General features: G+C 51.9%; 1 protein-coding gene across 1 annotated transcript in view; it reads right to left on the reverse strand.

Annotated features, from left to right (window-relative positions):
* The window catches only part of LOC133349704 (homeobox protein Hox-A13a-like), a 39,787-nt gene extending 22,422 nt beyond the window's left edge, over positions 1–17,365 (reverse strand). The window contains exons 1-2 of the mRNA XM_061563381.1: positions 17,230–17,365; positions 12,573–13,256 (exon numbers count right to left, since the gene is read on the reverse strand). Of these exons, the coding sequence (XP_061419365.1) occupies positions 12,573–13,256; positions 17,230–17,365 (820 nt within the window). The remainder of the gene's footprint in view (positions 1–12,572; positions 13,257–17,229) is intronic.
* Positions 17,366–18,773: the final 1,408 nt, after the last annotated feature.

The raw sequence follows: 18,773 nt of genomic DNA on the forward strand, positions 1-18,773 counted from the left end.
CCAAAACAACTTTGTTGACCTATCATTTGCGATAGCTTGGTCGCTTCTAAAAAAAGACGTTAATTTGCCAGTGGGGCTTTATCCGGTGAGATAAAATTTTGTTTTGTTTGTTTTTATTTTTATGTGATTTTTTTTACCTTTCCTATACTCGCGTGTTTTTGGATTCTTGTTTTTTATTGTTGCAGCGTTCCTACCCCGCGCCCCTCCTGGACATCTATGGAAAAGAGCTTCATAGCTCAGCGGATTTCCCCTCCAAGAGAAATCAACATTCCCATGCTGATATTGTGCAACGCGGGCCACTCGTCCACAGCGTCACCTGTGGACGAACGGCTGAACTGCAATATTCGATTTAAATATAAAAAAATCCCTTAAACTACTACTGAACGGCTTGTTTTTTTGGCTGACGGTCGACAACATCCTTAGCCTTAAGAAGGGGGGGGGGAGACAATCGGCGACGTTTCGGGCAAGGCCCCCCCCCTTTCTTCAGCACACAGCATGTGTCAACTCGCAACGTTTCAATCAACGGCCCTCTTCAATGACTCTTATTCGTGGCACGCAATGCATACTGGAGAAGGGCCACTGCCCGAAACGTCGCCCACATTTTTTGTTTTATTTTAAGGAAGTGTTGCTGACGATTGTGCCGAGTAATTTTACCATAAACTACGACTAATACATTGAAGTACCATCCTTATCATCATCATCATGCAGCTGCCGATGCACTGATCGACGATGTTGGTTATGTATGTACCATGCTGCATTTCTTTCGCACCGTACGTAGCCAGGCCCGTCAAAGGATGAAGGCGCAGCGCCGCAATTGCTTACTCGCGCCACTGCCGCCGGAAGGGCCTCTAAGGGAGAGAGCCATCGGGTTCGCCCCTCTACGGTGGTCTTTGGCCTCCTCTTCCACATCGCGGGAGAGACAGAAACACGGACTTCGCTTCGCTGCAAAGCTGCCTCGCGCTGGCGAGCGATGGGCGGCGCTCGCTATCACCGCTACCGCTTCAAAGCCAACGACGAACACAATTCCACATTCCTATGGCGGGAGCTGGTGTCTATTCGTTGCGGGGCCCACCGCGTGACTTCCCAGAACCACGGCTACCCCGTTGTTGTGTGGACCCCCGAGAAGGACGGACGGACGGATGCGGAGACAAAACTGAACTAACAGACGGGATTTGATTTTAAATTCAGACTCGTTCAGGCGCGGCGCTTTAACCACGCAAGGGGGTCCCCCCCTCCCGCCTGATGATCAATGTAACGTTTCGTCATTATTCCCTCCCCCCACCCTGCTTTACCATCGGCTTTAGCGTCACACTCCACGGGGGCGGTGGCGAATTACTCAGTCCACCTCCACCACGACAACTGCCGATGATGATTATGACGACGGGGCTTTTATCCTGCGTGTCGAGTACGTGCGTGCACGTATGTAGGCGTGTGTGTTCCGAGGCGAAAGCGTGCTTTGTGTGCTTTCAGTCGGCTTCAACGTCACACTCCACGGCAGGAGGCGAATTACTCGGTCCACTCCTGCTGCTGCTGCTGATGCTGCTGACAGGTCTCGTATCCCGCGTGAGTGTTGAGACTCGGAGCAACGTTGGGGGAACTCCAGGCTGAGTGAGGCTGCCCCCCAAATCGGCGATCTGCGCGTGCCTCAGCTTGTAGCCCCCTCCCCCACCCCCCAGCAAAGTTTGAAACAAAAAAATAATTACGTTCCCTATTGTATGTACCATAAGCAGGGACTCGGCTATATTTGTGCCAAATTTCAGCTCTCTAGCCCGTCTAGAACATCATTAAAAACCTACACCACAATCCCGTCTCTGGGCCCCATGTACTACTATTATTATTTGCCTGTGCCCAGACCACTCGGGCGTGTCCGATCATCTCCTCGGATCTCGGAAGCAACGCAGATTAATCACGAATAGTAATAATGGACAACTACTATGGCGTCTTTCACCCGGAGATCACGAGGAGCTGTACAAAACGACAAAGACAAAGATCCCCCGTTTAGCCTTAACAAATTTAAGGGACAAGGGCTGTTAGCGAGCACCTATGAAGGCCGCAACGGCACACGAGGGGATGGGTGGGCTAGCACCACGCCCGACCGCCTTTGTCTCCCCAGTGGCGATGTTTACGACCGCACCAGGTACTCATTTGAGGCCGAGTCGACCTCGGGGAGGCCTAGGGTCGGTTCAGATAATCGTCACTGGTGTTGGCCGTGAGCGGGAATCGAACTCGGGTCGCCAAGTTCTTAGCGCAGCGCGCTAACCGCTACACCACCGCTCCCCACAATACAACACACACACACTGACACACACTGACACACACACACGTGCGGCCACTATGCCCACCGAATTGCACAGACTGCTTCGTGGTTACGTTTCTTTTTGCGGGCAGCATAGGGATGGTGCAGCAAAATCAATAGTTGGACTCTACTGCACGTCTATGCTCCCGGATGTTTTGGTGAAGTATGGTCAAGCAAAGCCTCCCCTTGACCCACACGCCTTGGGGGTAGGTCTTCATCCAGCAGTGTAAATTACAAAGGGCTGTACACGTGCAGTGACATAGAATTGGTCACTAAGCAGCACAGCGCTGGCTGCTGGCAGGGAAGGGGATCTGCAGCTTGTAGCAGCCCAGATTGACAGCAGGCCACGTGATAGACCCGAGAGGTGATCTAGGGGAAAGGTCACGGAAGGGACACGTCCAGAGCCCCCCAGTAGGTTCCAGAAGAGGGGCGTGACCAGGGCGGAGCGAGGCGACGCTGACAGGATAAAAGGAGGACCCCGGGTGGGAGCTCGGGGCTGTCGTTAGGAGTCTGATCTCCTCGTCGTCGTCGTCGCTGCTGAAGATCGTCACCATCGCCGCTGTCGTCTCCACTTGATAATTGCGCTGCTAGACGGAGTTGACCGTCTTAGTTCAGCGTCGTCAGTGTCAGACGGCTAGCGTTGTGTTGTAGGCTCGCACGCAGTGTGGAGTTGCGTATAAGCGAGAGACAGCAGAGTGTGCAACATTGTAGGGTGTGGTGTGTATTGTATAAAGTGTACAAAGTGTGCTCGGTGTTTAATTAAATAATTGCCTCCAAGAAGTTGGTACGTCTCCAACTCAGTCACTACACATGTACAAGGTGGATACAGTGCTATACGGTATACAAACATCAGATATCTGCACGGCATACTATACGTACGCACAACGTGCATGTAAAACACAATTACGCGTACACAGCTTTACGCGTACACAGCTATGCATACCCATGTACAAGGACGTAATGATCAGTGTCTGTTTATAATCAGAATATCTATCCTGGAGGAATCCGATGAGCTATGAAGCTCTTTCTTTTTTCACAGATGTCTCTACACTCGACGTGTGGAGCAGTGGCGCCGTGGTTAGCGCACTCCGTTTACCAACTCTGGACGACACCTGAGTTCCATTCCCGGCCACGGCTAACATCAGTGGCGAGTGTAACCGACTGGACATCTGTGAAAATGAGCTTCATAGCTCATCGGATTGCTCCAGTCCAAATTCATGTTGTGATTCTGAACCTCTCAGTCCCACAACGCCACCGCCCCGGTACTACAAAGATCCCCCATATAGCCTTAACAGACTGTAGGGGCAAGTGCTCTCTGCGAGCACCTATAAAGGCCGCAAAGGTACACGAGGAGGTGGGTGGCCAGCACCACACCCGACCGCTTTTGTCTCCCTAGTGGTGATGTTTACACACCGCACCAGGTACTCACTTGAGGCTCAGTCGACCTAGGGGAGGCCCAGGACCGGTTTAGATAATCGTCCATCATCAACATCATCAACTCGAGCAGCATGGGGAAGTATGATTAAAACAATCCCCCCCCCCCTTCATCCAGCAGTGGATTGATAATGGCATGTCTCGATCGGCCCACGAAAACAATCGTGGATACCTCGCCGGTAAAGCAAAGGACACGGGATACACACAAAACAGACGGGCCACCGCCCAGTGGAATGCGTGCATGTGGAAGCCAAGTATTTTCAGTACCTGTCAAAGCCAATTAGTAACACTGCACAGACAATGCGCGGATTGTTGGCATGTGCACGACCAGCAGAGATGCGTAGGGGTTGCATTACCTTCACCCAGCAGTCGATTGATCGTGGCAGAAAAATGTATTATTAAAGTTTAGTTTTATAATTACAATGATTGCGACTTGCAGCAACGGCGCGGCCACTGCAGCACAGTGTCCGCTCCTCGCTCTCAGAGGAGAGAGAGGACGACTCAGAGAGAGAGAGAGGGGACGACTCAGCGAGAGCGAGAGGGCGACTCAAAGAGAGAGAGAGCGACTCAAAGAGAGAGAGCGAGAGGACGACTCAGATAGAGGATGACTCAAAGAGAGAGAGAGAGAGGGGACAACTCAGCGAGAGCGAGAGGGCGACTCAGAGCGAGAGGGCGACTCAGATAGAGCGAGAGGATGACTCAAAGAGAGAGAGAGAGCGACTCAAGGAGAGAGAGAGAGAGAACGAGAGGACGACTCGGAGATAGGATGACTCAAAGAGAGAGATAGAGGATGACTCAAAGAGAGAGAGAGCGAGGGGACGACTCAGCGAGAGCGAGAGGACGACTCAGAGAGAGAGAGAGAGCGAGAGGACGACTCGGAGAGAGGGAACGACTCAGAGGGGCCAGGTGGAGGAGCCTCAGACGAGGGGCAGTGAAGGCAGCAGCAGCAGCAGCCACGCGGTGACGAGCCGGCGGTACCAATACTTATCCAAGCTCTGCGATTCTCTATGTATGTTTTCATCAAAAGTGAATGAGTGCTTTTATATGTGTGTTGGAGGAAAATGGAATACCCGGCAAAAAAAAACCCAGGCGTGTTGGATGATGATGATGGAATATGAGGATGGTGGTGTTGATGATGGAAGATGCAGTGTATGTGATGATGATGGTGGCCCTGAATGATGAGGAAGTGTCAGGCAAGCAATGGAACGTGAGCGAGAGGACATCGAGCGAGGAGGAGGAGGCGATGGAGTGATGATTATGATCAGCTCATTGTGTGCACCTCCAATTACCAAGGTTGGCTACGTACGGTGCGAAAGAAGTCCAACGTACAGTACATACATACACATTCCACTACGAACCCGAAGTTAGGTTACCGGCCACGGCTAACATCAGTGGCGAGCGATTGCTGAACTGGTCGTGGGCCTCTAGCTCGTTTCGCTGAATCTGCAGTGACCAGTGCGGTGCAGTATGGTCAAACACCTCCGGTGTCCGACCGAGATGGTAGAAGTCTTCATCCAGCAGCGCATTGATCATGGCTGAGGCTGATGATGATGACGGTGGAGTGAAACATGTCGCACGTAGCCTGCCCCATTATTAAATCCTTTATATTAAGTTCGCTTGCTTGCTTGCTTGCGTGCTTCCGTGCTTGCTTGCTTACGACCGTGCAAATCTTTCGGTCGTTTTATAACCCACTTCCCGTGATCCAATCGAGCTGACATTTTGCACACAGACTTGTTGTGCGAGACAATTAATGTTCGTGAACATTTTTTTCCAAAATTTTACACTGTTTAGTGAAAACAACTTAAATATTTAATTACCAATTGCTTAATACTGGCAGACAATTATCTGAACCATAGGTGGCAGCCATCTCAAGCCAGAGGACGAGAGGACTCGAGCCGCCACGCATATAAAGGATTTATAGTGAAAAACTTTGTTTTTACGGGTTATACTTATTGTCAATCAAATGCTGGGTCGCATCGGGCATTTCACCATATCTCACCACGCTGCTCGGCTGCTCGTTGCTTAGTTAAAGGCGGGGAGTATTGACGTGGCAGCACACGCGGACCACAGTACAACACTTCGTATCAGAACGTGCATCGATCCTACAATAATGCCTACCTGTCGAGACATATTACATATCATACTGATGGCACGGTTTCAGATGTAAATAAAGCACATATATATATACCCTCTACATATAAATAAAAACACAGCCGTTTATCAAGCCATTTCTGGACAAACGCCTCGAACCCACCGTTGTTGTCGGCCACGCGGGGTTGTTTGACCATACTTCACCATTCTGGGTCAGCAGCGACGGCTCGGTGAAGACGAGCTTGGTACCGGCTAGGATATTGCTCGCCAGCGGTGGCAAGCCAATGGCCGGGTATCGAACTCATGGGGGGGGGGGGGGGAGAGGGCTTGCGGAATTGATAAAAGATAATTGCTAGCAGATAATTGCTAGAAGATAATTTATCGAAGGTAATTCATAGAAGACAATTGATAGAAGCGCATTGATACAGCACGGCGCGCCCCAACCACAGCACCGCCGCTCCTCCGACGCGCGCACGTGTTACATCATGTCGTGAAATCATCAGCGACGGGGGGGGGGGGGGCTGGGAATGTGGTGGAGCGGTGGCGGAGACGTGGCGATGGGTGCTCGCTTTACGCAATGGAAATCTGCTCGGAGGGAAACGCGTTGTTTTCGCGGTGCGAGCGAGTCGTAGGCGAACGCGCGCACGTGCACGCGCGCGCGCAGACTGGGGGCGATGGTTTGAGCCAAGTCACGGCGACGCATGTGCCGAGCACGTGGGCGCGTGTGCGCGCCTGCCCCCCCCCCCCCCCATGTGTACGATTGCTAGGGAAGCTCTGATAAAGCAAGTGGGAAGTACATATTTACACGTGCACTACGACTTGATAATAAGTTCGACGGTAATAAAACGAAACAACAAAACCACACACACACACCCCGTAGAGTGTACACGAAGGAACGAGCGGGCGAGCGGTGGCGCAGTGGTTAGCAACAACGCGCTGAGAGAGAGAGAGAAAAAATCGGTAACAAGTTAAAATCCAGCAGCCTCTGTTCGAGTCTCAGCCGTGGCTAACATCGGTGGCGAAGTGACAGCTGAATGGGTGATGGTCGCGCTCACCACCCCACCGTCTCCACTCCTCCACCACATCCTTCGGCAACAAACCGCATTGTCAAGTGTGGTGAAGTATGGTCAAATAACCCTCCATGATGTGACACGGCGTGGAGAGGAGGACGAGGGGAGGGAAGCGTATCATCCAGCGTGTGATTGATAAAAGGGGCCTTGCAAATAATACTTGATGTTCTAACTTTAAATGTAATATTCGTAACAATAGAAATCCTATAAGGAGATAAATTCACAAGTGGCTGTGTGCGTGTCCTATTAAATGCGTGCCGTGCTGGCTTTCATAGGTGCTCGCGAACAGCACTTGCCCCAAATGTCTGTGTAGGCTATACGGGGGGATCTTTGTCTTTGTACTGGAAATTATCTCCCTCCGCCATGTTAATTAACTGATCAGCTGTAGCTATATATCCGGATTAAATTAAACACAAGCTTGTTTTGCGTTTTCTTTTTGTCAGAGACACAATTATATATTTTTAGTGAACAAAAATAAATGATCATCATCTCGCGGGCCTTCTTGCGAAGACAGCCGTTATTCATCCAGCAGTGGATTTATCATGCCTGATGATGATAGATGCTGATGATGAAATATAATAATAATAATAATAATTTTGAGTCAATATTCTCAAAGGCAATTTTATCCGATATATTTATTCAATAAAACGATACGCACCCAAGCACCGGTATGCAGACTCACAATCTTTATTTATCCTGGAGAAATCCGATGAGCTATGAAGCTATTTTTCACAGATGTGCAGTGGGGGGCGGGGGGGGCAGAAAGTTGCAACAACAAACAATTCAACACAACGAAAGTAAAAGGAAATTACTAATTAATAAAAATACCTAAAATAGATCAAGTATATATAAGTAAAAATTACATAAGTTGCATACGATAGTCGTACGTTTGTTTAAGTGTACCATACAATATGGGTATTATGGTCTTACACCATGTAAGGTGTATACTCTTAGGTGGGACCGTCACACCTGATGACGGAGACTTGTGTTGCCTCCGAAACGTCGTGATTTATCATTTTATTTCTTTTATTATTTCTATTATTTTTATTTTTACCTACGTGACTTTACCGAAAAAACCTAAGAGTATGAATTATTGCAATCACGAAAGCTTCAAATCTAGAACATGTATGGTGTGTTGAAGACCATGTACTGGATTTTTACGTATTGATTTAAATACATTTTCGACATCGGTTAAATCTTACGGAGTATTGCATCGGATACCCGATTACCTTGAAAAGTATGCGCGTGTCTATGTAGATAGTTTATTATTGTTTACATTAGATATGTATACGCACAGACACGATACTCATGAGTGTGTATGTGTCTGATACGTTAAGCGTGTACGTATTTGATATGTAGAATTACGTGTGCAAGACGCACACACACGCGTACATGCTTACTACGTCTGTGTTGGGGGCACGCGCAGAAAGAACGATCCATAAAAGTAGAGGAACCTTAAACTAAAACCGGTAATGAAGTTGAACCGGTTTCAGGAATTTATTTACCCGTTTCAAAAGTCGAGAAACCGATGGTTACTTTTTTAAAGTTGAATTTTTGCATTTTTTAAATAATTGTAATCCTTGCTATTCTGCGAACAATTCAAACCGCGTGGCTTACTTTCGCCTCGTTTTTCCGTTTAATACTCGAACCGACGAGGGTTCACCATAACTCGCCGCCTTCAAATACACGCGGACTCGTTCCACGCCGCGCGCGCCCGATGATTGTTCAACTCTTTCCCACGTGACGCGCCAAGCAAGTCACGCGGTCTGGCGTCGCGCGGAACACGTGGCGTTTGCGCACGCGCACGTGGAACGCGTGTACACACGCACGCGCACTGAGCTCCATCGTGCATTTTAATTATATGAACGCAGCCGGCGTGAATTGGGTGTAAAGGGACACGCGGTGTGATTTCGTGATAGCCGAGCGGAGCCGGAGGGGGGGGGTGGGTAATTGCCTTGCGCAAGGGTCGGCATCACGCGGCTCTTTTAACGCGGACTGCTTCGAAGCTCCCGACAGCTCCATTTGCAAAGTAACAAAACAAAAACATCAACCACAACGCCCCCCCCCTCCCCCTCCTAATTATTTTCGATAATCTAAAACAAGCTCAACAACGATTCGTGACGCGGTATTGCAAATCATTGTTGCGCGCGTGCCCTTCTTAATAAGATAGCAATTGCACGCAAAAAAAACCCGCACGTACGGTTTGACGTTATTAAGTAGCGTCCTGTGATCGCATACGTTGAGGCTCTATCAATATTGTAGTTTCTGTTGTTGTTGTTGTTGTGCCGAATTCGAAGCAAATGTTTCTCCTTGTTATTTTGGATGAACGAGCCCCGATTTAGACGTGTTTTGGAAGCTGCACAGTATTTCTACATGTGGGGGCCAAACCGGTAACCGGTATTAACCGGTTTTTGTTTTGTTTAATACGGTTATCGGTACCGTGCGTATACCGCACACATCGACTGCATGCGCACGGTTCGCGTATTTACCTGTGGAATTGATTGTGTGCACACTCACGAATGCCACCGTTACAACACGAGAGTGAGCGTGCACGTACACATTCACACAGTGCGTACAATCTGCACGCACCATGCGTGTGGACGTCTTTGATACGTACACACAAATTACATTGCATCATTACAGTTGCGTGTGTGTGTGTGTGTATATGGGGAGCGGTGGTGTAGCGGTTAGTGCGCTGCGCTATGAACCCGGCGACCCGGGTTCGATTCCCGCTCACGGCCAACATCAGTGACGATTATCTGAACCGGTCCTGGGCCTCCTCTAGGTCGACTCAGCCTCAAATTAGTACCTGCTGCGGTGTGTAAACATCACCACTAGGGAGACAAAGGCGGTCGGGCGTGGTGCTGGCCACCCACCCCCTCGTGTACCGTTGCGGCCTTCATAGGTGCTCGCTAACAGCACTTGCCCCTACAGTCTGCTAAGGCTATATGGGGGATCTTTTTATATACACACACACAACTATATATATACACACACACACGCTCCACTTTTTTCAAAACATTTCTTGCTGTGGTTTTCACACCTGACGATGATTTCTTGTGTTGCAATCGAAACGTCGTGAGAAATGTATTGTTTTATTTTTATTATCTTATTATTTCCCTTCTACGTGACTTTACCGAAATAACCAAGAATATGAAACTCTGTGAATGTACACATATATGTATGTACTTGTTAGATATGCACGTAACGATTACATACGGATTATAATACGCAATGAGCACATGGCATTGATGTACACTATGTGTGTAGTGTTGTGTACATACAGGCTGTACATAATATATACACTCGCTTAATATATATTCCACATATACATACCAATTTCATTAACAATTTACACGCGGTGTGTACATATATATGTAGATACACACAATATTACACTCGTTTGTATGCCGTGTGTACACAATAATTACGAACCTTATATATACAATATACACAATGTATAAATAAATCGCACGGACGTTATACAACTTTGTGTGTGTGTACATAAATTAGCATGCGTAATAGCCACAGGTGTGTGTGTATGTAATATGCAATTGTAAACAGAAAAGTGTAAACAATATACAAGACTATGTATTTTACATGAATAATTATAAAACATGCGCATTTCACGCAAAGCATACTAAAGCACACATAATACACACACACACGCATCGCTACACGCACACGTGTTGCTACACACATATAACTCGCAACACGTATTTATTATCCACGTACGAAACAGACAAAAACACAGCTCCCCCCGTGTAGCCTGTAACAGACTGTTGGGGCAAGTGCTGTTAGCGAGCACCTACGAAGGCCGGCACGGCACACGAGAGGGTGGGTGGTCAGCACCACGCCCGGCCGTCTTTGTCTCCCCAGTGGCGATAATTTTACACACCACACCAGGTACTCATTTGAGGCCGAGTCGACCTAGGGGGACGCCCAGGACCGGTTCAGGTAATCGTCACCACCGGTGTTGATCGTGAGCGAAAATCGAACTCGGGCCGCTGGGTTCGTAGCGCAGCGCGCTAACCGCTGCGCCACCGCTCCCCACGAACACGCAAACACACACGTACACCCAAATACATAAACACAGCCCATCCTCACGCATATACAAACACACAATGCAGTATACCACACACACACATACAACAAAAACACAACGTTTACAAACGCGTATATAAAAGACAACACACACTCGCTCACACACACACAGAGATAAACAAACAACTCCCTGACGCAAATACACACATCCACACGCAAAGACAAAGATCCCCCAAATAGCCCTAACACACTGTTGGGGCAAGTCCTATTAGCGAGTAGCACCTACGAAGGCCGGCACGGCACACGAGGGGGGTGGGTGTCCGGCACCGCGCCCGACCGCCTTTGTCTCCCCAGTGGCGATGTTTACACACCGCACCAGGTACTCATGTGAGACCCAGTCGACCGAGGGGAGGCCCAGCACCAATTCAGATAATCGTCACTGATGTTGATGGCCGTGAGCGGGAATTGAACTTGGGACGCCGGGTTCATAACGCAGCGCTCTAACCGCTTGCACCATCGCTCCCCCACAGACACAACACACACACACACGCGCCCAAAGACAAACGAAAAAGATCCCCCCGTGTAGCCTCAACAGACTGTAGGGGCAAGTGCTGTTAGCGAGCAGCACCTATAAAGGCCGAAACGGCACACGAGGGGGTGGGGGTTGGCCCACACCACGCCCGGCCGCCTTTGTCTCCCCAGTGGTGATTTTTGCACATGACAGCAGGTACGTATGCACACGCAGACCTCTACAACGCGAACGTGTACAACACCGACACACACTCCCCTGCACACTCACACCTCCAAAAGACAAAACTCGGCACTGCACCCGAGGGGGTGGGTGGCCAACACCACGCCCGGCCGTCTTTGTCTCCCAAGTGGCGATGATTTTACACACCCAACCAGGTACTCATTTGAGGCCAAGTCGACCTAGGGAAGGCCCGGTACCGATTCAGATAATCGGCACTGGTGTTGGCCGTGAGCGGGAATCAAACCCGGGTCGCCAGGTTCGTAGCGTAGCGTGCTAACCGCTGCACCACCGCTCCCCCACCCTTGTACACTCACACACAGACACCCGTGTACACACACACACACAGACACACACCCGTGTACACACACATACACCCGTGTACACACACACAGATACTCACCCGTGTACACACACACACACAGACACCCTTGTACACACAGACACACACGTGTACACACACACATAGCCACTCACCCGTCTACACACACACACACAGACCCTTACCCGTGTACACACAGACACCCGTGTACACACACAAACCCTTATCCATGTACACAGATACTCACCCAGACACCCGTGTACACACACACAGACACCCGTGTACACACACACACAGACACTCACCCGTGTACACACACACACAGACACCCGTGTACACACACACAGACACCCGTGTACACACACACACAGACACCCGTATACACACACACACAGAGACACCCGTGCACACACACACAGACCCTTACCCGTGTACACACACACAGACACTCACCCTTGTACACACACACAGACACCCGTGTACACACACAGACACACCCGTGTACACACACACACAGACACACACACCCACGCCGCTCACAGCCACTCGCACTCACTCCGACCTCACCTGCGAGCGGCGACTTCCACAGGTGTGACAGCTGACTCTGCTCCTTGGCGCAGTACATTTGCCCGTTCCATCCATTGGGCAGCGCCCACGGCTGATGGTGGTATCCGTCCATTCCGTGGTGAAGGATGGGGTCGTGGCGACCTTCGCTCGGCGGGGCGAGCGACGCGTGCGGCACCACGGGCATGTCTAAGTAGCCCGGCATGTGCTGATGATGGTGGTGGTGGTGGTGATAAGCGCTGCCGTAGCTGGGGTAGAAGGCGAAGTCTTTAGCTGCACGCCCGCTCGTGTAATCATCACCCACACCGCCTCCACCAATACCACCACCACCACCAACGACACCGCCTCCACCACCACCGATACCACCGCCGCCGCCGCCACCACCGACGCCGCCGCCTCCAGCAGCAACGGATGAGCCGACGCCGTTGCTCGGTTGTAGTCCCACGGAGACGTCCTGCACGTATTTGTCGACGAGCGAGTGCGGCCCGTAGCCCGAGGCGAGGCTCGCGGCCGCCGTCTGCGCCGCCGATCCGCAGGTCGCTTTCACGTGGGCGCCCATTCCGTGACCCACGCGGCAGCCGTAGTAGCCGCTCGCGCCGAAGGGGTAGCCGTAGCCGAGGGTGGCGGCCGTCGGGGAACCTTGCGGGGCCTGGCAAGGTGGGCACGAGGAGGAGGTCTTCACGCCGTCTGTCAAGCGATGGGGGGGGGAGGGGGGTGAGACACACACACGTGGCGGTAGTGGGTGATTTGATTGATGATGATACGATAGTGTACGCGCGCGCGCGCGGATGGATGTATGGTGAGTTGTCAATATTAGAGGTCTGTGTTGGGTTAGATCGCGTGTGTCGTTAAACCCGCCACCACCCGACACAGTCAACTAGTATGGGTTGTTACGTATATAGAACGTGGCCAATTCGTCACTAGTACAGCACTAAACGGTGTGTTGGAGAACCAAGCCACAGCATTTACACTCCGAGTGCGACGTTTTTATATTTTCGCGATCTCACCAAAACAACCTCTATTGTGGACGATATTGGTCGCGAAAGTCTGCTACGTGTTTAATGGTGGATTGTGTGCCACGTGTACACGTGCGTGTGTGCGTGCGTGTGTGTACACGTGCTCACGGCCAACACCAGCGACGACTATCTGAACCGGTCGTGGGCCTCCCCGAGGTCGCCTCAAACGAGTAACCTGGTGCCGTGCGCAAACATCGCCACTGGGGAGACAAAGGCGGCCGGGCGTGGCGTTGGCCACCCACCCCCTCGTGTGCCGTGCCCGGCATTCATAGGTGCTCGCTAACACGACTTGCCCCTCTACAGTATGTCAAGGCTACACGGGTGATCTTTGTTTTTGTGTTACCGAATGCGCACACACGAACACGTGTGCGCATTGTGGGGAGCGGTGGAGTCGCGCTGCTAAGAGAACTCGGCGATGCAGATTGATGATGATGACGATGCAGTGCTCGTGATGCTGACGGTGGCTGTGTTCTGTGATCTTTTGAAGCGCACGCGATGCGTGTAGTAGTCCAGCCACGTAGAAGGCATGCGGATGATGATGTTGGTAACGATGCTGATAATGATGGTGCAATGACAAAGTCATCGATAGGATGATGATGATGATGGTGGTGTTGTACACGATGCTGTGGCGATGCCACAGCACGCAATGATAATGACAATATTGATGATGATTATTATGGAGGTAATATTATAATTTATTTGGAGACTGTCACGCAACAGCGGCGAGTATCCGCGATGTTCCTTCTTGGCTCGCGTTCAAATTTTATCGAGATGATGACGCGTGCCGTTTGCGATGATGACGATGCTGTCCGAAGATACGAAGACGATGTCTAGATGCAATCATCAGCGGCCTCTTCATGATTGTATAGATCACGATAATCACGGGACAAGCGCGAATGAACCACGACGTCGACGACGCATGATCACAATCGATGCAATCATTACCACCCCCCCATCGTGCGTACAGTACTGTACATGCAATCAATCTCTCTCGCGCACACACACGATACACACACGTGTGTGTGTGTGGGGAGCGGTAGTGCAGCGGTTAGCGCGCTGCGCTATGAACCTGGCGATCCGGGTTCGATTCCCGCTCACGGCCAATACACGATTATCTGAACCGGTCCTGGGCCTCCCCTAGGTCGACTCAGCCTGAAATAAGTACCTGGTGTGGTGAGTAAACATCGCCACTGGGGAGACAAAGGCGGTCGGGCGTGGTGCTGGCCACCCACCCCCTCGCGTACCGTTCCGGCCTTCTTAGGTGCTCGCTAACAGCACTTGCCCCTACAGTCTGTTAAGGCTATACGGGGGATCTTTGTCTTTTTAGTTTTTTGTGAATAATATGAAGATAATCAGCGTAGCCGGCACGGGAGTTTAGGGCAAGTGACTGCTGCGAGAACCGATCAGAGGATGGCGTCTATCATGGGGCGCACAAAGGGAGGCATTGGCCTGGCCAGAACCACGCATTGCCGACCGCCTTTGTCTCCCCCGGTGCGGATATTTTAGAAAAAATCGCACCAGGCCACTCATTTCAGTCGATTTCAGGAACTGGTTTAGATCGTCGCTTCAAATGACGTCCGATATATTGGCAAGAGCGTAAGCGAGACTCCAACTCGGGCTTTTCTGGAATTCAGAGCGCAGTGCGCTAACCACTGCGCCACTACTCCCCACCTATGTATAAAACACAAAGACAAAGATCCCCCCGTACAGACTGTTGGGGCAAGTTTTGTTAGGGAGTAGCACCGATGAAGGCGCTCCTTGCTATCACTCCCGGCCGCCCTTTTTCACCGCACCGGGTCACACATTTAAGGCTGAGCCGACCTAGGGGGGGAGGTGCAATCGAACTTGGCCCTTGATGGATTCGTTGAATCGCAGCGCGCTAACCACTGCGCCACGGCTCCCCCAACACCATACGCGCAGAATCAGAATCTTTATTTATCCTGGAGAAATCCGATGAACATGTGAAGCTCTTTCACATGTCCAGTAGGACAAATATCCCCCGTATAGCCTTAACAGACTGTTGGGGCAAGTGCTGTTAGCGAGAACGTTTGAAGGCCGGAACGGCACACGAGGGGGTGGTTGGCCAGAACCACGCCCGACCACCTTTGTCTCTCCAGTGACGATGTTTACACACCGCGCCAGGTACTCATTTGAGGCCGAGTCGACTTAGGCGAGGCCCAGGACCGGTTCAGATAATCGTAACTAGTTGCTGGCCGTGAGCGGGAATCTAACTCGGGTAAGCCGGGTTCGTAGCGCGGCGTAGCGCTAACCACTGCGCCACCGTTCCTCATACACCACACACCCGCAACCAACACGCAAACGCTCACACGCACCCAACACACGCACAAAGATCCGCCAGTGTAGACTGTAACAGACTGTTGTTGTACTGGCCACCCACATCCCTCGTGTGCCGTGTCGGCCTTCGTAGGTGCTCGTTAATAGCACTCTTGCCGCAACACACAGCACCACACACACAACTAGTACACACACCACAACACACTCACGCCACAACTAGTACACATACCACGACACACACACACCCCCCAAGACAAAGATCCCCGTATAGCCTTAACAGACTGTTGGGGCAAGTGCTGTTAGCGAGCACCTATGAAGGCCGCAGAGGCACGCAAAGGGTGTGGCCAGCTCTACGCCCGGCCGCCTTTGTCTCTCCAGTGGCAATGTATACACACCGCACACCAGGTACTCATTTGAGGCTGAGTCGACCTGGGGGAGGCCCAGGACGGGTTAGGATAATGGCCACTGGGGTTGGCCATGAGCGGGAATCGAACCTGGGTCTATAGGTTCGTAGCGCAGAGCGTTGACCGCTACACCACCGCTCCCCACACACCATCACACACACACCACCACACACACACACCACACACACACACCACACACACACACCACCACACACACACCACACTACCACACACCCCACCACACACGACACACACATACCATACACCAAACAAAGACAAAGATCCCCCGTATAGCCTTAACAGACTGCAGGGGCAAGTGCTGTTAGCGAGCACCTATGAAGGCCGGCACGGCACACGAGGTGGTGGGTGGCCAACACCACGCCCGGCCGCCTTTGTCTCCCCTAGTGGCGATGTTTACACATCGCACCAGGTACTCATTTGACACTTAGTCGACCTAGAGGAAGCCCAGGACCGGTTCAGATAATCGTCACCGGTGTCGGTCGTGAGCGGGAATCGAACCGGGTCGCCAGGTTCATAGCACACAAACACACACACACCACTACACACACACACACACCACGACACACACACAATACAAAAAAGATCCCCCGTATAGTCTTAACAGACTATAGGGGCAAGTGCTGTTAGCGAGCACCTATGAAGGCCAGAACGGTACACGAGGGGGTGGGTGGCCAGCACCACGCCCGACCGCCTTTGTCTCCCCAGTGGCGATGTTCACACACTGCACCAGGTACTCATTTCAGGCTGAGTCGACCTAGGGGAGGCCCACGAGCGGTTCAGATAATCGTCACTGGTGTTGGCCGTGAGCGGGAATCGATCCCTGGTCGCAAGCGTTCATAGCGCAGCGCGCTACCCGCTACATTACCGCTCCCCCACTGAAACACACACACACCACACACACACCACACCCCACGACACACTAACCCGTCTGTCCAGCGTTCGCGGGCGCCATGCTGTCTTGCTGCAGCGTCCCCTTGCCGATGCCGTCCAAGGCGCCGTTGTCGTAAAGGAACATGACGCGCTCCCCCAGACCCGGGTGCAGCACCAATGCCGAAGTCATAGCCCAGTCGAGTCCGGCATTCGAGCAAGACCCAGCCACGGGTTTTTCCTTTTTAACGCGACGTGGGGGGGTGGGTGGGGGGTGGTGGTGGTGGTGGGTGGGGTGGTGTGGGTCTTGAGGTTTTTGGGGAGGAGGTGCCTCTTGCAGAGTGTGTGTCTGGAGGCAGGATGGAGTGGTTTAGTGGTGGGGGCGCTGTGGGTTGAGTGTGCGGCGGTGTGGGGGGTGGGGTGGTGGGTGGAGGCTGGGTGGAGTCGGTGGGTGGTGGTGGGGGGGGTGATGTGGACAAGCAACTGCAGCCACTAGCCTGGCTTCGCTGTCACCCCGACCACCACCACCACCGCCCCGTGATATGCAAATTGGCTATTGACGCGCAGACGTGAAAATCTTCAGGATGTTTCACTTGGATCTACCTTTCTTCGGGGGGTGGGTAGGGGTGGGTGGGTGGGTGGGAGGTAAGGTGGAGGGCGATGAAGCTGGGGGGGGGGGGGGTAGAGGGTTTGGGGTTAGCGGGCCGTGGAAGGAATGCTAAATTGCCAAAGAGGAGTTTGGGACGAGATGTGATGGGTGGGTTTAAACAATGAGACGCGGTTTGTCGTGTAATTTTTTTTGGCGGTCGTTGCTGCCTGCCGCCTTTGTTTATGCGTGTTCTGTGTTCTCTGTGTGTGTACGTGCGCGTGTAGGTAGACTCAGCCTCGAATGGATACCTGGTGCGGTGGCCGGGCGTGGTGCTGGCCATCCCTCGCGTGCCGTCCCGGCCTTCATAGGTGCTCGCTAACAGCACTTGCCCCAACAGTCTGTTAAGGCTACACGGGGCATCTTTGTATTTGTGCATAGATCGACCCAGCGTTAAACGAGTAGCTGGTGCGTTGTGTAAACATCGCCACTCGGGAGACAAAGGGGGCCGGGCGTGGTGTCGGCCAGCCACCCCCTCGTGTGCTGTTCTGACCTTCATAGGTGCTCGCTAATAGCACTCGCCCCAATAGTTTGTTCAGGATATATGGGAGGGGGGGGGGGTATTTGTCTTTTGTTTGCGTGTTGTAGAGGTGTGTGGGTCACGTGTTGTAGAGGTGTGTGGGTCACGTGGTGTAGAGGTGTGTGGGTTACGTGTTGTACAGGTGTGTGGGTCACGTGGTGTAGAGGTGTGTGGGTCACGTGTTGTAGAGGTGTGTGGGTCACGTGGTGTAGAGGTGTGTGGGTCACGTGTTGTAGAGGTGTGTGGGTCACGTGGTGTAGAGGTGTGTGGGTCACGTGTTGTAGAGGTGTGTGGGTCACGTGTTGTAGAGGTGTGTGGGTCACGTGTTGTAGAGGTGTGTGGGTTGCGTGTTGTAGACGTGTGTGGGTCACGTGTTGTAGAGGTGTGTGAGTCACGTGTTGTAGAGGTGTGTGGGCTGCGTGTTGTAGAGGTGTG

Source organism: Lethenteron reissneri, chromosome 31 (assembly GCF_015708825.2).
Source record: "Lethenteron reissneri isolate LAM-NWPU_2019-01 chromosome 31, ASM1570882v1, whole genome shotgun sequence".
NCBI classification, from domain to species: Eukaryota; Metazoa; Chordata; class Hyperoartia; order Petromyzontiformes; family Petromyzontidae; genus Lethenteron; species Lethenteron reissneri.